Source organism: Eublepharis macularius, chromosome 3 (assembly GCF_028583425.1).
Source record: "Eublepharis macularius isolate TG4126 chromosome 3, MPM_Emac_v1.0, whole genome shotgun sequence".
NCBI classification, from domain to species: Eukaryota; Metazoa; Chordata; class Lepidosauria; order Squamata; family Eublepharidae; genus Eublepharis; species Eublepharis macularius.
This window is the reverse complement of record NC_072792.1, coordinates 51,731,000-51,754,106: the sequence shown is the minus strand read 5'-3', so window position 1 is coordinate 51,754,106 and position 23,107 is coordinate 51,731,000. Positions and strand designations below refer to the sequence as shown.

The window sequence follows — 23,107 nt, the reverse complement described above, 5'->3', positions numbered from 1 at the left end:
AATCAACTTAATTTGACTGGCCAATCATGTTTTCTAAGCTACACCCACTACCCTTTCCCTTTCCCGCTTTTAAAAAAAAAATGTAAAAAAACATTGCAACGTTTTTACAAACCTATGCAGAAACATATCCTGTGTCACATGACAACAGCTGACCAATATTGGGTCCATTTTACAACACACCAAATTTGTTACTTGTTGCTCGCTGACAGCTGACAGCTTCTGAGGTAGAGTGAAAGTGTGATGGAGGGACTTCAGCGTTCAACTAGTGGTCTAGGCATTTCATGGAGGGAGAAAGAGACCGTCCTCAACACAACACCTATCACTAAACCACACTGCTCATGAAGAAAGCGGGAAAGATAGATGCGGGGTCATTGGTAATAATTTTCCCTCCAAATGTCAATAGCCAATACTCTTCCACAATATCGGCGGGAAGTGCTCTGGCCTATCCAATATGTTTATTTGATGCAACGTTTATGTATAGCAATGTTTTTTTGGGGGGAAAATTTTTAAAAAATGAAGATGTGCATCATTCGACACTTCCCCCGGAAAAAGCAATGAGGAATCGATTTTTATCCTGTCAAAAATTCCGCATGATGGACTTTGAGCCGATGAAATGTGCGAAACAAAAGCCTAATGTGGAATCGGGGAGAAGTGGATTCGTAGGACTCCACCACGGCATGACTGCTCAGAAAGTCCAATCAAAATTGATCATGTGGAATCCTCCCCTAGTTCCCCAAAATTATAGGAGTCTGTGTAGGTTCCTTCAGTTGGAAGAAAAGGCCTATCACAACATCAAACCAGGATTCCTCACTATAGTTCATAGCTGTCTGTTAACATAGTATCTGCTAAGTGTATCTTGTTGTGATACCTGAAAGCACACACCACAAGTTGTCATGTAGTGCCACCTCTTGTAGCCACCTGGCCACAGACATAGCATTATATGCAGGTTACTCTCTCTCTGCTGGGAGGCGGAATGGAGGCAAATAACGACATGTCAAAATGACATGAGAGCTTCTTAAAAGCTCCATTAGGGGCCACTTCTCCAAGTCACATAGATACCTAAATGGGCACGTGACTAACGGGAGGAGCAATGCCTTCCCTCAGTTCTCTTTGCCACTGTGATAAGAGGATCTTTGCTCTGTTCATCTGACTTGAACTTTGTGAGTAAAACCTATTCTTCAGACTGGCTTTTCTTTGTATTTTGACCTTGGACTGTCTCTTCACTTTTGATTTTCGCCTTTCGGACTGTATTTTATACGCTTGATTGACTTTTGACTTGGACTGACCGACCTTGGCCTACCAGTACCCCACTGATCATGTCGCTGAAGGCACTTTTCAAGCAGTGCACAAAATGCAACAGATGCTTACAGGTTGACAGTGACACCATTAATATCTGTTCCAGTGTCTTCTTTGGGGCAGGGGGCAGGCTGACTGGCTTATAGTTCCCAGGATCATCCTTTTCCCCTTTCTTGAAGATTGGGATGACATTTGCCCTCCTCCAGTCTTCTGGCACATCACCTGCCCTCCATGGGGCCTGGAAGATGATTGACAAAGGGTCTGCAAGCTTTTTCAAAAGTTCTTTAAACACTGTTGGGTGCACCCCATCTGGCCCAGAGGATTTGTACACATCCAGTGCAGCAAGATGCTTCTTTACAACTTCTCTGCCTGAGTCAACCAGCAGCCCTGAACCCATGCTTTGCCTACTACCATCTCTAGGCACTGAGCCTTTCTGCCTTTTCTGTCTCCATTCTCACCCAGTAATCAGGGTGAGAATGGTGAACCTTCTTCACCTTCTGTTTGCTTCTCATATATCTGAAGAACATCTTTTTGTTGTAGAAAGCCCCCCTGGCCAGTCTCAGCTCATTCTGAGCTTTGACATCTCTGATGGCTGCCTTGCAGTGCCTAGCCCTAGATACTCTTCTTTGGATGCTACCACTAGATACTCTTCTTTGGATGCATTTCCTTCCTTCCATTTCTTGAACATCTCCATTTATTTATTTATAGCCCACCTTTCTCATTGAGACTCAAGGTGGATTACACAGTGGCTGCTTCCACAAACATTGGATAATCCACTTTCAATACTCTTTAGTGAACATTTGAAACTGCTTTTCCATGTGTGGAACAAAAAACCCACTTCCAAAGGATTGCTAAAGTGCATTGAAAGTGCATTATTCAACGTGTATGGTAATGGCCGGTGTGAGATTAGCACAATCAATATCAAGGATATTTCCATAAACAATGCCATAGGGTAAATAAATACAAGTTTACAAAGACACAGCATTAGCAAGAATCCAATACAGAGTTGAAGAAATGCTGGAACAGAACATAAAGCAATTCTAGGACAGACATTAGACAACATGAAGCACAGGTAGTACATAGGAGTACATATTTAAAGAAACAGATAGTATGTAAGGCAACATAGTGGTGAAGTCTATGGTCTCTACTTCATTAGCATAGCATCTGAGGCTCCCTCCCTACAATATAGCCCTCCTGAGTAAAAAGCCTTTTTAAATAATTCAGTTTTGCATAATTTGTGGAAAACCAGGAGAGTGGGGGCTCTCTTGAACTCCTCAGGCAGGCTGTTCCACAGGGTAGGGGCCACCACAGAGAAAGCCCATGTACGAGCTGCTGTTGATTTCGCCCACGTGCAGCCTGGCATCTGCAGGAGACCCTGTTCAGATAAGTGAAGTTGCCATGGAGGAACATAGGGAGGGAGGCGGTCCTGTAGGTATGCCGGACCAAGGCCGTGAAGAACTTTGTATGTGAAAACCAATACCTTGAACGGAGTACTGTAACTGATAGGTGGCCAATGGAGTGACTGCAGGATTTTTCCCCTTAGCTCATTGCAGAGCTCTCTGTTCAGCCACATTGGCATCTTAGATCCTCTACTGCATATCTGTCCTGCTGGAATAGTGATAGCTTGAGCTTGTAACCACTCCTCTTTTAAGAGAGCCTACCCTTCACTTGCTCCTTTCCTCTCCACCAATCTTGTCCATGGAATAATTCTAATCATATCTCTATATTAAATTTTGCCCTACTAAAATCTAACCTGCATGTTTGGCTACAAACTCCCTTGGTACCCCATAGTAAAAGGAATTCTAGGAGGACGTGATCACTTCTCCCTAAGGTTCCCACTATCTTTACCCCATCAATCAACTCTTTCTTGTCAGTTAATATCAAGTCCAGTATGGCCAAGCCCCCCATCTTTCCCTCCAACATTGAGAAAAGAAGTTGTCAGTCAGGCAGGTCAGGAATTTGCGTGAACCTGGACATGTGGCAGAGTTGGTCTCCCAGCATGCATCAGGGAAGCTGAAGTCTCCCATGACTACAAGGCCATGTTTTTTGGATACTCTACTAAGCTGCTCACAGAGGGCAGAATCTACCTCATCACCTTGGTCAGGCGGTCTACAAGAGACCCCAATCACAGTACTGCTCATCCTTCCTTATCTTCAACCAGATACTTTCCACTGGGTTGTCACTCCTCCTCCTCAAGTATTTCCTGACAATCAAGCCCTTTCCTCACATACAGTGCCACTGCACCTCCTCTATGACACTTCCTGTTCTTCTTGAGTAACTCATACCCATCCACTACTAATTCCAATTGTGGGAATTAACATCCCCCCAGTCTCTGTAATGCCTACTAAATCATATCTTTCCATGTGCATGAGCAGATCAAGTTCCCCTTCCTTGAGCTGGCCTTCCCAGGTAGACTTGTGCTATATCTAGTTTATTAGAAATTATTTTCTAGCCTAGCTTCAGGGTCCTGGTTTATGTAACCATCCTACTCCTAGCCAGATTTTTTCTAAATTACATGGGCTTGTTCAAGCCCTGGGAAAGCTGTAGAACTTGTACTTACATCTGTTTTAGAATACTCAAGTAAGCAGAGTTGAATTATGATTACTAACATGCATGAATAACTTTTCCTGAAAAAAATGCTGGATATTAATTCACCTTCACCCCAACTGGTGTTTTCTGTGCATTAAGTTACTACAAAGCAAACACAAATTTAAATGGGGGAAGGATTTTGCCCTACACAGACGGAAATACACTGTATATCAGGATATGTTTTCCAATGACAAGTCTGCAACTTTGATTCAATTAAAAGTTTCGTATTATTCTGAATACACGAAGTTGCCTTTATATCGAATCAAACCATCAGTCCTACCAAGATTAGTATTGTCTACAAGCTCGGCAACGGCTTTCCTGTGATCTGGCGCATTCTGCATGCAAAGCAGAGCCTGTTCTCCTAAGCCTCCTTGACTCTGTGGTACAGCCAGGAGTATTGCCACTTCAGAAAGTGACATCTTAAAAAATCACAGCAAGCGCCTCCAACAAGCCTTTAAAGAACTCTAATCGCGTTTAACAGCGGCTTATACAAAGGCGTGTCTCAAGCCGAACCTCCACGCGGCTTGAAATACAATGCGAGGGAGGGTAACGCCCCGGGCTCTACGGTGCTTGGCGTCGATGAGCGCTTCTCCGCCAGTTTCTTCCCACACGCCCAACCGCCGCGTGTAGGGAGCAGCGGAGCTTGTGGGCGGCGCCCACTGAAAGCGAGTTCGGCCAGTAAGGGGCCGCCATCGGCACCTACCTGAATAGTGCGGCGAATAGTGGCTGCGTAGAGCCCACCTGGCGTTGGACTGTCGCGGCGTCTTTCCAGCGTCACCCGCTAATTACTCAGCCCAAGGTAGGCAAAGACAATTGGCGGGAGGGGACTCCTTTCCACCCCCTTTCCCCCGTCTCCTTTAACAGATAAATGAGCAGGCGGCGCCTTTTCTACGTCCAGAAGTGGAGCAACTTACTCGGCGGCGGCAGCAGGAGAATCCACGGGAGGTTCATGTTATTCAGGAATTGTTATGTGGACAGCCTGGAGCTGGGTCCGGTTGCCAGGACCAGACGCTGAGAACTTGCCTTTATAGATGGAAGGAGTCGTGAAAAGGGCTGTAGCGTTGCTGCAGGGGGACGGGCAGAGTTGCGCCGGTTGAAATGCTGCCGCCGTCGCAGCTTTAACAGGTACAGGAAACCTTTTTGGACTGAACGTGAGAAACCGGAGCACGGGATTTTCCAAAGGCAAAAGGGCGTCCCCAGGCGACTTTGCAGGGCCTTGGTACCTGGTCCAAACGGTACGGCAGAGCAGCTGTACGCACTTTGGTTTGCACGCCAGCGCAACATCTACTAGGGCTCTGCAGCATGCCAGCGCCGGTAGCCGTGCACTGTCACCCAGGGGCGCTCTTTGTCCCGCCACCCTCCCGTGTAGATCAGTCTGTAGGACTCTGAGCTAAGTGGCCAAACATGATGGGGCGCCCATCATTTCTTCAAGGACTGTGCCACCTGTTGAAGAGCTCATTCATCAGGAGCAGCTTTCTGAGCATGTGCTGAATTTCCTCACCGCTCAAGCAGCTGTCAAGACCCCATTGAGCGTCCAGTTCTGTGCTCTTTACCGCCTCTCCAACATATTTAGTGTGCAAGGTGCACAATAGTGCACAATATACATATAAAATACACTATTAAAATAATATAAATACAAACATTAACATCCTGTAATGCAGTATTAAAATAGAAATACAAACATTAGAAGCTAATAACATATTAAAATACAAACAGTAAAGCCTATGCATCTAAAAGAACAGCACTATCACTAAATCCTACTCTGCCCATTGTCTATAATCAATAAATCATATGGAGTCAAGCCAATAGAAATATCTGAATCAGCCTCTAAATGCCAGACAAAATATCTCTGCTTTGCAGACCCTCCAGAATTTCACCAAATCCCAGAGGGAGTGTATTTCCTCTATTAATGTATTTCAGAGGTATTTCACAACCATGAAAAAGCTCCCTCTGGTCACGGGGAGTCAAACAGCCCTAGGTCAGAGAACCACCAACAGGCCTTGAGTTGTAGCGTATAAGGCACGCAGGGAGGTTATACCAGGAGAGGCGGTCCTGTAAGTATGAGGGTTCCAGACAGTTAAAGGCTTTAAAGTTTAAGACCAACATCTTGAATTTGATTTGGAAGCCAACCTGAAGCCAGAGCAGTTGCTTCAAAAGCAAAGTGAAATGCACTGGCCATGATGTGCCATTTGGCAGTATGGCAGCTGCATTCTGTACCAATTGAAGTCTCCAAAGCACCTTCAAGGTGCCTATGTAGAGTGAGTTACAGTAGTCTAGATGAGAGGTAATCATAGCATGAATAACTGGCAAGGTCAAACCAAGACAAATATGGAGATAACTGGCAGGCTTGGTGGAGATGGTAGAATTCTGACCTCACCACTATGGACACTTGCTTGGATAGAACGGAATCCAGCCACACTCCCAAACTCCTAACAGAGGCCACGGCTGTAAGCTGGACTCCCATCAGGTGATGGAAGATCAGGGCCCACTAATGCTGTGGACTGAGCCAGCTGCAAGACTTCAGCCAAGTATCCTTCAACCAACCAACTATGGCATCCAGGAACTGGGCAAGGACCAAGATCTCTGCCTCTGGTTGCTTATCCGTAGGATAGAACTGAATGTCATCAGCATGCAGATGGCACCCAACTCCAAAATCTCTGATGATATCTACTAAAGGGAGCAAATAGATATTGAATAGCATTTGGGAAAGAACTGGTCACCGAGGGACTCCACAGGAGAGTTCCCGCTGGGCTAACTTCTCCTCCCCAATGGCAACCTTAAAAGAGTGTCCATGGAGGAATGAAGAGAACCAAGCCACCCTCAGTGAGGCCAAGAGGTTAACTAAGTGGCCAAGAGTTTCAAATGCTGCTGACCAATCTAACAAAATCAGCACTGGCCATGATGTGCCATTTGGCAGTATGGCAGCTGCATTCTGTACCAATTGAAGTCTCCAAAGCACCTTCAAGGTGCCTATGTAGAGTGAGTTACAGTAGTCTAGATGAGAGGTAATCATAGCATGAATAACTGGCAAGGTCAAACCAAGACAAATATGGAGATAACTGGCAGGCTTGGTGGAGATGGTAGAATTCTGACCTCACCACTATGGACACTTGCTTGGATAGAACGGAATCCAGCCACACTCCCAAACTCCTAACAGAGGCCACGGCTGTAAGCTGGACTCCCATCAGGTGATGGAAGATCAGGGCCCACTAATGCTGTGGACTGAGCCAGCTGCAAGACTTCAGCCAAGTATCCTTCAACCAACCAACTATGGCATCCAGGAACTGGGCAAGGACCAAGATCTCTGCCTCTGGTTGCTTATCCGTAGGATAGAACTGAATGTCATCAGCATGCAGATGGCACCCAACTCCAAAATCTCTGATGATATCTACTAAAGGGAGCAAATAGATATTGAATAGCATTTGGGAAAGAACTGGTCACCGAGGGACTCCACAGGAGAGTTCCCGCTGGGCTAACTTCTCCTCCCCAATGGCAACCTTAAAAGAGTGTCCATGGAGGAATGAAGAGAACCAAGCCACCCTCAGTGAGGCCAAGAGGTTAACTAAGTGGCCAAGAGTTTCAAATGCTGCTGACCAATCTAACAAAATCAGCACATGTCTACCTTAACCAGGTGGAGTTGGAGATCAGCAGCAGCACCAGAGCTGTCTCAGTACCAAATCCAGGCCTGAAGCTGGACTGGAATGGTTCCAATGCAAGTACTTCCATGAAGAACCTGAATTAGTCCTGAAAAGGTGAAGGATAAAACAGCCATTGTCAAAAATTTCCTGTTTCCTACTTTGGCTTTCCCCTGCTCAGCTACTACACTACCTGTCACAGCCCCATCCAGAGAAAGATTTGGGTCACCTTTTTATATCTACCACATTTTTATCCCGTCTTTCTTTCAAGGAGCAACTTTCTCCATTTTATTTTCACAAACTCTCAGTGAGGTCGTTTAGCCTGACATAGACAGTGACCTTCATGGCAGAGTGGTGATTCAGTCCCTGATCATCCAGATCTGGTGCTCTAACCAGTACACCACACTACACTCACTTTTGTATTTCATTTCATTCATGTCAGGCATTTACAATACCTGACATGAATCCTACTAAAAATCTCTGATGATTGAAGAGGATTCTAGCAGTAGAGTGACTTCTGCCTCCCTCCTCCCACTACAACCCACAATGGCCCCCTGACATGCTGCTCTTGGGGGGGGCAGGGGAGCCCCAGGAACCGTGTGAGAGGGGATTTGGATTTGGAAGCCTGCTATGAACGGGAGAATCAATGGAACTGACCCCTTTTCCACCAGTGGAAATGATTAAAAGTCTCTGCCCCCCCATCTAGATTGTTGTGGGTTCCAAGGACCTATCCCGCTGTTCAGGTTTTGCACCATGAATGCACAGATCTCTGTTCTCCAGCACAGTTTCCTTGTGCTGAAAACTTCATATTCCTACTACTAAATCTGCAGTGTTTTGGTGCCGGAGATAAGTGCAGTTATTCCTGCATGACTATTAACGTGCCTGTTGTAATCGGAAGTGATGAATGGAATGCAGTTGCCTGAGCTTCCCATTTGTCTAAAGATAATCCGAGGTGATAATGACACATTCTTTGGGCCATTTTACTAATATGTTTAATTTTTTTGTTTTCTCAAGCAAGGGCTTAATCACCTAGTCCGTTTAGAGCAGGGAGGAAAAAGTAGTAGTGAGTGACTGCCAGGGGATCCCCTCCCGCTCCTACATTTCCCACAGCGATGCCTTGCTGCCTTTTTATTGAATTCTATCCATTTTAAATTTGGTTCTTTCAAAGCTGTGTGCTGCTGCCTGTCTCCAGTGCCGGCATGCACATCTGCCATTTAAGTTATTTATTATAATCTATTTTTTTATTTTTAAAACAGATAAAGGGGTACAAAAAAGAAAAGGGAAAGGGGAACAAATATTTCAAACTATGTGTTACAAGGACTATCAGAATTTAGTGATCATAAGAACATAAGAACATAAGCAAAGCCATGTTGGATCAGGCCAGTGGCCCATCCAGTCCAACATTCTGTCACACACAGTGGCTAGAAATCCAGTGCCATCTAAAGGACTGTCAGTGAGGCCAGGACACCAGAAGCCCTCCCACTGCCTTCCTTCCAGCACCAAGACAACAGAGCACCACCTTCCCACAAAGAGAATACCATCTATCTCCTGTGGCTAATAGCCACTGATGGACCTCTGCTCCATATATTTGTCCAGTCCCCTCTTGAAGCTGGCAATGCTTGTAGCTGCCACCACCTCCTGTGGCAACGAATTCCATGTGTTTATCACCCTTTGTGTAAAGTAGTATTTTCTTCTATCTGTTCTAACCCGACTGCTCAATAATTTCATAGAGTGCCCACGAGTTCTTGTATTGTGAGAAAGGGAGAAAAACACATCTTTCTCTACCTTCTCTAACCCGTGCATTATCTTGTAAACCTCTATCATGTCTCCCCTCAGTCGTCTTTTCTCCAGGCTAAAGAGCCCCAAGCGCCTCAATCTTTCCTCATAGGGAAAGTGTTCCAACCCTTTAATCATTTTAGTTGCCCTTCTCTGTACTTTTTCCAGTGCTATGATATCTTTTTTAAGGTGTGGCGACCAGAACTGTACACAGTACTCCAAATGAGGCCTCACCATCGATTTATACAGAGGCATTATTTTTTTAATAATAATAATATTGTTTATTGCTTTTCCGGCCGAAGCCATAAGCCATACAAACACCAACAAAATATGAACTGTACACTTGAACAGACCCAATTCACACAGACATAACTCGTCATTATCACTTTAAACTATCTAAGCTCATGAAGATTTTGTTTCTTTATCACCGTGGCTAAAAAGGAAGCCACTATAGCAGAGGTTTGATTGTCAGGAAAGTTATCAGACAGTAGCACTGAGATTGCCCAAGGAAGGAAGGGAAGCTTTTCTTTTAACATAATAGGAATAATAAATCTCTCTCTTTCCTTACTCCACTTAGGGCAAAAAACTATTATATGATCCAAGGTCTCTAACTTTCCTTGTCCTCAGTCACAAACTTGTTCAGAATAAGGGAGTCCAGAGAAACGACCAGAAAGCACTTTAGAGGGGAAGGAGTTAAGTCTAGCCAATGTGAAGGCTCTGCGTTGAGCTGGAATCTTTAAAGAATAGCAATAAGATGGAATAGCCAGAGGCATTATGATACCGGCTGATTTGTTTTCAATCCCTTTCCTAATAACCCCTAGCATAGCATTAGCTTTTTTTATGGCAGTCGCACACTGTGCTGACGTTTTTAGTGAGTTATCTATCATGACTCCAAGATCTCTCTCTTGGTCAGTCTCCGCCAGTTCAGACCCCATCAACTTGTATTTATATTTTGGATTTTTGGTTCCAATGTGCATTACTTTGCACTTGGCTACATTGAACCTCATTTGCCACATGGATGCCCACTCTTCTAGCCTCGACAGATCCCTTTGGAGTGCCTCACAATCCTCTCTGGCTTTCACCACCCTGAACAATTTCGTGTCATCTGCAAATTTAGCCACTTCACTGCTTAATCCCAATTCCAAATCATTAATAAACAAGTTAAAAAGCATTGGACCCAATACCGACCCCTGTGGCACCCCACTGCTTACCACCCTCCACTGTGAGAAGTGCCCGTTTATACTCACTCTCTGTTTCCTATTAATTAGCCAGTTTTCGATCCACAAGAGGACTTGGCCCTTTATCCCATAGCTACTGAGCTTACTTAGGAGCCTTTGATGAGGAACTTTGTCAAAAGCTTTCTGGAAGCTTTCATAAAAGCTTTTCATGAAAGCTTTTCATAAAAGCTTTCATAAAACATTTTAAATAATGTTTTTTCAAATAAGCAACATGAACAAAACTCAAGTGTACTTCCTCTCCTCTTCCTAGAGAATCTCATTATTAAATCAACCTATGATTCTATCCTCCATCTCAAAAATTTAAAGCTTAAAGTGAACAACGTCTCTAAAGCCTCTAATAATCAAACTCATAATGAAATTTAAAAAGCTAATTTGTCTTACTTCCAATTTTTATCTATAATAGGCAAAATAGGTTTCCCATTTATCTTCAAATTCTTTCATCGGTCTGTAATTCATCAGTTTTGCCACTACTGCATATACTAACATTTTGTCTTCCAGTTTTCTCTGGTTAGACATTCTTTCCATTTGCTTGCCGTTACTACTGTAGCTGCCATCAGATATCTGAATAATTCGTGTAGTATTCTTTCAATATTGTCTGGTATTATTCCCAGAAACATGGTCTCAGGTTTCATAGCAAAATCAGTGTTTAAAATCTTCTGAATCGCATATCTTTCCAGAATTTGGGGGGAGGGGTTGTATGTCCACTACATATGGTAGAAAGTACTTTCTACTTTCTTATACTCCCAGCATGTCCCTATGTACTTCTTATCCATGTTTTCCAATGTCTTTTGGAGTGATATACCATTGAAAAAACATCTTATACCAAATTTCTCTCAGTGTTTGACTTGCTGTAAATTTTATATCCTTTGTCCATAAGTTTTCCCACTATTGAAATGTTATTTCTTCTCCAAAATTTTTAATCCATTTCAGCATACAGATTGTAACTTGTTCTTTTTCTGTATCCTATTGCTGTTAAAGTTTATAGATTTATTTATTTGTGCTTAAGTAGAAAAGAAGGTACTCACAGTTGCATGCATTTGGAATCCACGGGGGCAGGGGCAAGAGCAAGTTGGAAGAAGATAATTGAATAAGGAAATTATAGACTGGGGGAAAGCACCCCTCTTTCTTCAGTTCTGAGTGCCCCTTCAGAACAAGTTTCTCCACTTTAAAGAGGGATATCTGGATAATCTTACATGTGTGGTGTGTAATTTGCCTAAAGATTGAAGTGAAAGGGAAATTTCTCTGGAGATTCTGACCAAAGGTGGTTATGCTGGTTTTAGTTGTGCCTGAGGCTTAGTACAGTTTTGGAATAATAGGGGGATACGATCCCTTGCACTGGACCACTTTCCCTCCGAGTATGAGCTACTCAAGAATGCACCAAATTCAGCAAGTTATATTCTTGACTTTCATGATCCTTTGCAGTTACCTATATTCACTTTGTTTCTCTGTCATTTGCATAACTCATAAAGTAAGGTTAGTCTTGCTCATTAGTTGAATTAATGCCCTGCGTGACAAATCTGTGCCAAGTTGAAAGGGTGTGTTTTCTACTGATTTATTAAAAAAAAAACCACTCTGCCAGTTGCCCTTCACTCTGCGCGCGCACACACGCACACACACACACACACATTTCTTTGGCTGAAATGCCAACAAACAGTAGTGACTTCCTCTCACACATGCATACACACATACCACCATATCCAGTTGGTTTTCATTTTCTTTGGTTACAGTACAATTCTGACAAAGAATATCTGAAGCGTAAGAGAAAATGGTAAATGTTCAGGATGTCACTGTGGCACAGCAGCACAATAATGAATAAGCAACAATCTTGTGTGACTATGAACACAAAACTTCAGTTTGCTCTGGCTTGTTCTCACTGCGTCCCCTTCCAAACGAATGGAAAAACAGATCTAAAATTCTCCCCATCCCCTACCACTTGAAGCAGCTGTACAAGGCTTGTGATAAAGGCTGACTGGGAGACTGACCATGCAGCCCCCACCCCACCCCACATGCCATCCTGGTGCACCCAGGAGAATGTAGTCCCTAGGTCAATTGGCCTTATGTCCAAGATGCACCATTTGTTATGCCAAGATACCACTCTTCCCCAAAAGAAAAAGATAGGCAATGTATCTAAAGCCATAGTGGAAGGAAAGAGAGGTGAGTTTTAAAAAAGGGACGCTGTCAAAGGGTCTTTGTTATTGTTATTGTTTGAAGAAATAGGATGGCCTTCATCTGTTTGCTTACTAAAATCAGTTCTCAGCATAGGAAGAGAAGCTAATTTATCCCCATGGGAATTAACCTTATATATTTTCTGGAGGGTTTCTGTTATTAAGAATGTCTGCGAAGCCATAATACCCAAAATATCAGACTAATCCTTTTTCTCCTCCCCCTTTTTCAAAGCACAACATTTTTTGGGCAAACCCTGGTCAGCATTGACAGTAGAGTCTAGAAGTCCTCCTTGTCCCTCAGTAGCATTGTTCTCTGACCATTCACCTTGTAGGGTATGGAATCTATTTTAAGTTTCACCTCCAAAATTAAAAAATACTTCTAACTTGCTTTGTTTCAGGTTGGGAGAGTTAACACAGTTATAAGGACAGCTCCTCTTCTTATCCATTCCAGTCATCTATGGTAGTATGTAATGTGATCGGTGGAAAAAAGTTAAACAGATAAATTAGTTACTTTAAAAATATAATAAATTTAAAATTATGATTTTGGTTAAAATGATAAAAGTGGTAGATACTACGAGATTTAAAAGACACAATTTCTTCAGCACAAGATAGCAAAATAAATACATAGGTAATAAACAACTAGCACATAAGATAAGAAGTGAGAATGAGAGCAGTAAAATTTGGATTTTAAAACAGCCAGTCAATGAAGAAGCCGGCAAACCAACAAGCAGGGAGGGACCCAGTCTAGACATAGTCTCCTCGCCTGTAAAAACTAATAATTTATGAGGTGCTCTATAGTGTCCAAAGTACACTACTATGGCCTATCAACCTGTTCCCTAGCCTATTTCCAAAAAGGCAATTTCATTTTAAATAGCAAGTAAAATAAGATAAAATTGCCCAAGGAAATCAAAACAGCTCCTCCTCAAGCGAATTGGCTCTTATTAGGCAGTCGTAGTTAAAACATAAACCAACATGCATACTATTAATTAAACTGCAAAGAAGGCTAAAATCAGTGTGAAAGCAAAACAAAAACCACCTCCAGTGTCCTAACAAGTCCTAACAATTTTTTTTTATAACCACTCCTACTCCCTTATTCTCCTTATATAGATAAGTGGGGTGGGTGGTGGGTGGGTTTAGGACTAAGTCTACATAACTACATTGAAATGATAAGAGCTACAAGATAAAGATAAGAAAACTCAGTAGAGAATAGTGAGGGAGAGAAAAGAAAAAAAAAGGTTTAAAAGCCCCTAGAGGTAAAAATTGTCAGCCTCTGAGCAGAGAACAGCCTACGAGCATATTACACTATCAAACGAGAAACAGAACTCCTTAGTATTATGTCAAAAATCCCAAGGTCAATCATTTTTTTTAGTAAGGTCATAGACCAGCAAAATAAGACAAGAATTCTAAGGCACCACGTCTCAAATTCATTTAAAGGAGAAGGGCTTTTTATCTGTAAAAAGAATTTTCTGAATCAAGTTACCTAGTGCGGGAGCTGAGGAGTTATAGGTGTTTGATGCTGTTATGGGTGCCAAGGAGAAACCAGAGATTCTGTTTTTGTTCCATTCATCCCTCTTGTTTCACAATGGATCCCCTGACTGCGCTTGCAGAAGTGCTGTTGGGGTTGGTTCCATAGACTTTTGGTCTTGGGGGACTCGAATATGCATTTTTTAATTGCAGTTTAATTTTATCCTCCAGGGAGATAACATTTATAGGGAAAGCATTATTCTTTACAAACTTTTTTGGATGACATTTTTATCATTTGGAAAGGCTCTGAGGATCTCCTTACTCAGTTTGGTCAGTTTATCAATATTATACATAACAGCATTAAATTTGAAATGATCAAGGGTTAATTTTTGGATGTATTGGTGAAGAAGGAAGACAGGATGATATATACAGATCTTTTCAGAAAACCCACAGACACACATTCTTTTTTAGCTGGTGTTCTCACCCTTTCTACTTGAAAAGGAACTTGCCGTTCCGCTAGATGATGCTGAGAATCAGGAGGAATTGCAGTCAGGATATGGACTTCTAATAGATAGGACGTTTTGGAGGTCTTTCATTCATAAGGTTGCCATAGGCCAGAAGTGATTTGACAACACACAACACAGGCAAGCCAACATACTAATGAGCCAGTTGAAGGACAGAGGATGTTCTTAAACAAGCCTTTTATAAGGAACGCACCCAGAGAATCTCTTTCAACACCTAGGGTCTGTAATAACAACACTAACAGAATGGTTATTCCTTTAACCTACATGACTGTACCTTCTCAGGAGTGTGAAATATAATTGAAAAACATTGTTAACTTTTGTCAGAGATTCCAAGATGTAAGTCCAACCCCTTATTCACTTTCAGGAGAGCAAAAAATCTTAAAGATGTGCTTGTCAGAGCACATTGAAGGAACACACTCTAAGATCAGATAATACCCTGAATGTTGGAAGTGGAATTCCCAAAGGTAACTTTCCGTATACCCTGACCTGGATAGCCCAGGTGAACCTGATCTCATAAGATCTCAGAAGCTAAGCAGGGTCAGCCTTAGTTAGTAATTGGATGGAAGACCTCCAAGGAAGACCAGGGTTTCAGAGGCAGGCAATGGCAAACCACCTTTGTTACTCTCTTGCCTTTAAAACCCCTCCTGGGTTCGCTGTGACTTGAGAGCACTCTCCACCACCAACTTTCCATATGGCAATTACATTGTTTGTGGTCTCCATCTTAAAGCCAATGTGTTTCAATTCTCCGAAGCCCAAAAGTTACTATATTAGATCTTTTGTCAATTGTAACTCCAAAGACATTATTTATTGTATACAATGCCCGTGCAATTTGCTGTATGTAGGTCTCACAACTTGCCCTGTATGGATAAGGATTATAAAATATAGAAGCTGCATCAGGATGAAAAAAAAATGGTCTTTGCTGGTTAGGCATTTCTTGGCCTTCAACCATTCTGTTAAGGATTTAAGGTTCTGGATAACTGAGAAAATATAGGTGCAGAATTCACAACAATTCCAATGTCTGAAGAAAAGAGAGATGTTCAGATTATACACACTGGAAACCCTGGTGCCTAAAGGTTTAAATGAAAAAATCGACTGACTGTGTGTATAAATGATGTTGATGTATGGCCTTTTGCTGCTCAAGGTATTTCTTTTTTGGGAGTTTAGTGGGCTGTCAGAAAATAGGGCAAAGTACTTTTGAGCTGATGCAATCATTGTTCAAGAGGCTGCCCTATACCTCATTGTCTCTCATACTATTGTGTCATTTCTCCCTCCCCTTTCTACAGCATATATCTTAGACATGTAGGCAGGTTTTTGTTTCATTTGCTTAATCTTTGGTTGGTATCCAGCACTCCATCTTGAATTTTACATTCTTGACCTGTCTATGAGGTAAATTTCCTATATTTCATTTTGTGATTTGGCCCATTCCATTTTAAAAAATGTTTTTTATTGAGATTTAATTGGCTTTATCTCTTTTTTGTAGATTTATGGGCAAAGGAAGCACAACTCTTATTATGTATCAGTGCCCTGACTTCTTTTTATGCTGTTCTGGTGTAGAATTCAAAGGAGTTTACTCCATGTTATTTTAATTTCATCTCAGTGTGAGTAATTTTTATTAAAACGTATTTGTTTGATATTGGTTTTCAATTTACCATCCTCATATTAACCATTATACATTTTTATCCCCCCACCTCCTTTTCTCTCTATTTCAGTATGTACTAGGTCATGTATGTTGTATTCATGCATTTTATTGATGGAGTGCTGTCTTTGATATTAATGTACCACTGAGGAAGGCCTTTGGGCTAAAACATCTAGTTTTATTGGTTTTGTACCTATGACTATTAGTTGTACTATTATACCTGTATATTAAATATCTTATTTTGTCTATATACAAGGTTTTAGCATGTATATGTACAACTATGTGATGCTTTTAGCCCCTATTAAACTTTATAATTTAAAGTGTTTTTAATTTATATTTTTAGTTATTTCCAGCGATTTTATATATATTTATATCTGTTGTTCCAACTTCCTTCGTTTCCTTTGGTTTGCAAGGTGATGGTTTTTCACCAAAGGTATATCCTTAACATTTTCATTGGTCAATAATGGGCAGATAATATTGCTTTTATGGATGAATCCCCTATTTAAAATAAATGCATACTTAATTTTGAAATGTGCATTGAGCAAGTTACAATGCAGACATTTTAAAGGAGACATTATTGATACGTCATTTCCTCCTGTTTGTAGTACAGCATGAAAGTGACAACATTATTCTCCTGCAGTTTAACAACAGTGTTCCTTTCTTCTATTAAAGCAGGTATGTTGAACTATATTAAGCTTCTTAAGTTTTGCAATTCTGTCTCAGCCGATCTGTCTAGTTGTTTGGCTAATGAACTTGAGGTCCTTTTCTTTTCAATTCCAACATTTGTTGAAGTCTACAGACCTTCTCCTCTTCCTCCCCATCTTGCATCATGAAAACACCGATTCACAGGGCTTTTGCCCTGTGTGAGATGTTTGTTGAGTTCTGTACCTGTAGTGGCAACAGTAACTCTTCTCTGATTCAGCATGTGGAGCCAAAAAGGGCTGATGCCACAGAAGGGGATTTATCCGTGGGGGGTCTTGTTGCTAATGCAATAGTCCAGGGTTTCCCCAGTGGGGTGCTCAGGGGTCCCATGGCACCCACCACTCCTTCTACCAGTGCCCACCAGGCTTTTTCAGAAAGTGGGCAAGGCTTGTTAAATGGCTGCTTTCATTCAAACAAAAGCATTTTCCATGGTTGTAAATGCTACCACAGCCTCTGGAGTATCGGGGACTGTTAAGAAGCACCAGTGTGGGGTTTCATTCCTGCTTAGGCCTGAGTAGTTGTTACCATGAGCTTCCTTTACAAAGCAGAGGGAGAGCTTTGTTGTTGCCTTAGAGCCAAGGGAACTGGGCTATTCCATGAGGGTAGTTAATTGTTCATGAGTAAGAAGCCCACCCTTTTGTTCTCCAGGGTACAATGGCTGTACTCTGAATAAGGCAGATTCATGTGTTCATGCAAGGTTTTTCAAAGGTTTGGCTCTACCTCCTCTGACTGCAGGCTCAAAAAGGTTGGGACCCTGACAATATTGCTCAATTTTTACTTGCAACAGAGATTTCATGCTGCACAGTGTAAACTGGTTTTTCACCCTTTTCCCCATTCAAATCAGAGGGAGACTGTACCACCCTCCCCACACAGTTGTCATGCTGTCTTTGTGATTCTCCACCCACCTTTTTATATTTCTTTATGCATGTGTAGCAATCCTTGAATCCTTTAATAATGCTAATTGCTGGATGGTACTGAATGTTATGTTGTGGTCATCTCCATTGGAAAGACTGATTGGCCTCCAAGTGTGGGGGTACTTTAGGAACTTTCCAAATACCAGTCAGGAGAGCAGAGCCCTCTATTTGTTTGCTTACTTCATTTCTACCCCACCTTTCTCCGCAGTAGGGACCCAAAGTGGCTTACATTGTTATTCTCTCCTTCATTTTATCCTCACAACAATCTTGTCATGTAGGTTAGATTGACAGCTACTGATCCCATTTTTTTTCATTCTCAGTTTTGTTGTTGACATCAGCTCGCTGAAAATACAGTGTGTGGCGGGGAGATCTCTTTCATTTACTCAGGGTGGGACTTACATTCTGAGCACGTGAAGAAGATTGTCACACCACCACCATTCCAGGAAATATCTTTTTTTTAAAGGGGCTTTAAAAAAAAAGTGCAATTTTTAGCAGGGAGAAAAAAAGACTGTTCAAAATTTGCACAGGAATGAAGGACAACACAACATGGGTAGAGTTGCTGAAATGGAGAAAAATCTCTATGTGGAATCAGTCAGGTCTTCCCTTTCTACTGGTGCTTAGGAGTCAAGTACCATCGTGTGCTACTATTGGGCTTTAGAAAGTTTGGGTTTTACACACACAGAGTGTTTTTTTAATTCATACAAGCCTTCTTTTGCATCAATCATCTCTGTGCTATTGACAGAAAACCTCCAAGTATGTCACCCTTTTGTGCATAATATAATTATGAGGATTTGTGCATGATATGATTGTGGCATAGTCTCATGGAATTCTGTTATTGAACAAAGTAGACAACCTGATTTAATTGTAATGTGTCTTCACCCTTAGAACACTGGATTGTATGTTGGAGCAAATCCATGCCGCTTTGTACACTTCTGCTTCATTGGGCCATAAACAAAATCAAGTTGCTTCTGCTTCCATGCATGGTGTGATGCATTTCCCATGTCAGAACTGCAGTTTATGGCCAGGTGCTGTGAATCTTTGTACATAGACCCAGCACAATAGCTACTCTCAGTGCTGTTACTCCAGATTTTGGTGTCCTGTAAAATCTCTTCTCCTACCCTCCACTTGTAGGTTTCTTTCGCTACAGAGGCTGCAACAAAGTTAGGGTAGTCATCACTAAAGAACAGCATCGGGTTTTCTTGTAAAGCAACTCTGCTCCACCTTGATGGGATCAGAATGTGCTTCAGTTGTAGTGCCATTTGTAGTACAAACCTGTGGTGACCTTATTTTCAGATTTCTACTTTGAATATTAATATATTACTGTAGACAGAATTGAAGGGCTTTTCAAGCCAACAATCTTACCAAAACACTCAAAGCAACATCAATATCACAGGAGGCTGGAATTCAAAACAAGCATAGATGCATTAGCTAAATGCTCCCAAGGCCCTATAAAATAACAAATGTTGTATAACAGAGGATCTGGGAGACCAAGTTTTGAATTCTGATTCTGCCTTGGAAATTTCCGGGTGACCTTGGGCCAGTCACACACTCTCAGCCTAACCTACCTCACAGAAATGTTGTGAAGATAAAATGGCAGGGAAGAGAATGATGTAAATTGCTTTGGGTTCCCACTAGGGAGAAAGGCAAGGTATAAATGAAGTAAATACAATAAAACAAAAAACAGTTTTTTGCCATCCATCTAACAGCATGCATAGCTTTGGCATACCATGCATAATTTTCCATTCTTAAGTTACAAGGATGCTGTCTGTTAAGCTGGAAAGTGGCATGTTTATTTAGTTAAAGACAATTCCTTTCTTGGGATAAGTATGATATATATTATGATATATATGGTATGTCCAGGATTTTATACACACAGACACCATGTTGCTATTTATGAATGTATTTTTATAGTTCAAAGTGTCTCTTTAATCTTTGTTTTTATTTAGATCACTGCAATGTATATAATCTGAACAGCAAGTTACAGCATTTTGTACTTGAAGGCCAACCTTTGGCTATCAACTGTTTGTTGAGCAAAATGCCAAATCTGGAGTTTGGAGAGCACAGCTTGACCTGGTACCAAGCTGGCCATCACACCCCTGTGCTGGAAGACCCACATTCCAGAATTCAGCAGCAGGCAAGCTCCATTTGGTTCCTTCCTGCTGTTTTAGAAGATTCAGGGTCTTACGAATGTGCTATAAGGTAAAGGATTTTTGTGTAGACTGCACTGCTCAAAATTTAAAGTAAATTACGTTTAAAATCTTAAAACAGAATTACTTTTGGAGCAAGTCTCTGTCTCAGTATTTTTGCCTGTTCCTCTCCTAAATTATGGTTATGGTAGTTGAATCTGCTAGATTATAGAGGGCCTTAGTTCTTCCAGATCTTCAAGTTTCCAAACTCTCTCAAACAGATTTAATTCTGGCTCCATTTCCTTAAAATGATTTAGCAGAAAGACAAGATTAAATATAACACAAGTGATAAGGCCTGCCTTGATATTGGGAGCCAATAATTAAGCATTAGTTTTTATTATGGAACAAAATTCGAAGCCCTTATTTTTTCCATTGGAAAATTGTAGAACAAGCTTACATTAATATCTCTTTATGAACACTCTTTTATTTTTAGAGGATTAACAATTCAAACCTGATTAACAACAATAAATAATAATACAGATATTACTGTAACTTTTACGTAAGACTCTCTTGCATTTTGGAAAGTTCCCGCTGTCTCTGATGTTTTGGGCCCTTTACTACTTAGAGCAATCTAAGTAGTTTCAAACTATGCCAAAAGCCCAGTTTTGTATACTTCAAAAGCCAGAGAGGTCTGAGGACAGTGGGTTGCATGAAAACTGACATCAGTGGGGCGCAGGTCTCCCACCTCTCTCTCTTCTCCCCCTGCATCTTCCTGAGTCTCCCAACATTCTGCTCCCAGGGTTAAAAGGACCACAAACAATGTTGAGGACAAAATTGGGGCTGGGACTCCAGTAGGAAAAGGACGTTGAAAAAAGTTGCCACCCCCCTCTTCTTCCAATGGCAGTTGCATTCTGCTAGTCTAAATGTCATTTTCCTAGGAAGAAGACAGCACTGTTGCTTCTGACTCAGTATTCTTTTAGCCCAAGTTTTATTGAACTGTGATACTCTTATCTCTGTCTGGCTTTTTATGGGCTTGAAATCTGCGATTTGACCACATGAGGGTGCCATTTCTATAGCCATGAGACTTCAGGATGATGAATGGGTTATGTAACTCCTGGTTAAAGATTGAGCAAAGAAAAGATAGATTTAAAAATGTATGACAAAACATATGACTATGATCTTCTTGGTATTCTAGTTCGGAGGAATTAATTTCTTTGACCTGTCTTAGAGAGAACCCTTTAGAGGCTATAAGATTAGAATTCAATATAAGAGCCCTAGCTATATGGAGACAGAAGGATTTTGGAATGGCAGCTGAATTTTCTGTAGTGATTTTGGTGTATGCCAAACAGAAAATATTCTCTAACCTTGTCAGACACGTCTGCCTAAGAAGCACCTGCATGTTGGGATAGGCTTCAGCAGCCACCAACAGCTACTTTAGAGCATTGTGCTGGGTGGGAGGACCTTCCCAGACCAGTCATCCATTCTTCAGTCTCCAGTGTCAGCATGTGACATTCATCTGCTAACAGTACCATCACATGATGGGTAAAGATGGAGCCAGAGTTACGATCTCACCTGTGGGGAGGGGAAGCCTGTGGTGCAAATATTAGTAAAGCCTTGGAGAAGCCACAGGGGGTTATCAGATGAAACTGTGGGTGAAAGAGAAGCAAAGAGAGCTTTTGCACATGTACCGATCATTGAATGGCACTGGTGGGATGTCCAGGCTTTGCTGGCTAATGGGAAGATGAGAGAGAAAACTAGAAAGTTTGTGTGTCTGTACCTGCCAGTACTAAAATGTAATCCACCCTGGAGTGAATTTGCTTAACTGTCCTGCTGCTCTTCTCTGCATGTGGGAAAGGAGACAGGAGGAGTGACTCCCTTGCTCTCTAAACATGTGCACTCATGGCAGACCATTCTAAAATGAAGAAAAATGGCACCTGGGGGAGTCACAACCCAGCCAGTAGGGCTACTCAGGCCACCTGAGGTGAGCATGCCATGGGTTTGAAGATCATGTGGTTGGATGCACATTCTTTAGGCTGACGGCAAGTGTGTTTGTGGGAAGGGGCAAGTCTGGATTTGAGACGCTTCTTTTATAGATTTATTAGTCAGTGTAAAGATTTGCTTGCTTGTTTTCTTTTTAAACCTTTATCTTTGTACCTTTAATTCAATTCCTCCTTATATGACGTTAAACTTAGGCGAATGACACTTGAACGGCAAGTGTATTTCTCCCTGTTCACTTGCGCTCCACTCAATCCACTTGCCGTTCAAGTGTCATTCATCACTTGTAGCTTGGCCCTTATACTGTAGGAGGGCTCTGATCACAACCAGCCCTCTTTTTCCCCCCACGCAGAGCTGACATGTTCTCTACATTACTCAGGCTTTTACCTCAAGAGCACCTTTCCTTTTTTGTTTGTATGACCAATATATCGCTGCCTCCCTGACTCCCTCAAAAGATTTTTGCTGCCCCAAAGGCTTTTGCCTTAAACCTTCTCAGTTTAAGTGGTAATATAGGAAGGCTTGTTATAGATGGAGTATATAAGCTTGATGATTGCAGAGTTTTGATAACTGTATTGGTTTCAGAATAGTTCCTAAGCTTGGTAGTTTCAAAAATAAGTATTAAGGGTATGCAATCCAGTTTATCCTAATCCAGCTATTTATGTTGATCCGTCATAATCCAGCTATGCCAGATCAAATTAGAGAACCCTGTATCGAATCTGGGGAGCTGGATCCTGATGGGCCGTCTTAAATCGAGTTAATTCAGCTTAATCCAACAAACACAGCAGGCTGGCTTCACTAAGCTTCCGCTCTAGGCATGGAGCAGAGAGGCAAGACCTTCTCCCTCAGCCTGTGCCTTCACGGCTCCCCGTGCTCTCAGCTGGCTGCTCTCCCATCCTCTCTGCCACTTGCTGCCTCCTGTTACCTGCTGGTGCAGGCCTCACACAGCTCTCCTGCCATGGAGCTTGCCTTGGCAGCACTTGAGCCACTTGGTACCAGGGGCCGCTGCCCTCTCACTGCTGCCTGCTTTGCCTCTGCTGCTGCCTGCTT

General features: G+C 42.0%; 1 protein-coding gene across 2 annotated transcripts in view; it reads left to right on the top strand.

Annotated features, from left to right (window-relative positions):
• Nucleotides 1-4,597: 4,597 nt before the first annotated feature.
• The window catches only part of LOC129325913 (interleukin-1 receptor type 1-like), a 31,332-nt gene continuing 12,822 nt past the window's right edge, over nucleotides 4,598-23,107 (top strand). For both annotated transcript variants that reach the window (XM_054973907.1, XM_054973908.1), the window contains exons 1-4: nucleotides 4,598-4,684; nucleotides 16,168-16,285; nucleotides 16,929-16,998; nucleotides 19,886-20,138. In XM_054973907.1, coding sequence (XP_054829882.1) covers nucleotides 16,935-16,998; nucleotides 19,886-20,138 — 317 coding nt within the window. In that variant the 5' untranslated portion in view covers nucleotides 4,598-4,684; nucleotides 16,168-16,285; nucleotides 16,929-16,934. The remainder of the gene's footprint in view (nucleotides 4,685-16,167; nucleotides 16,286-16,928; nucleotides 16,999-19,885; nucleotides 20,139-23,107) is intronic.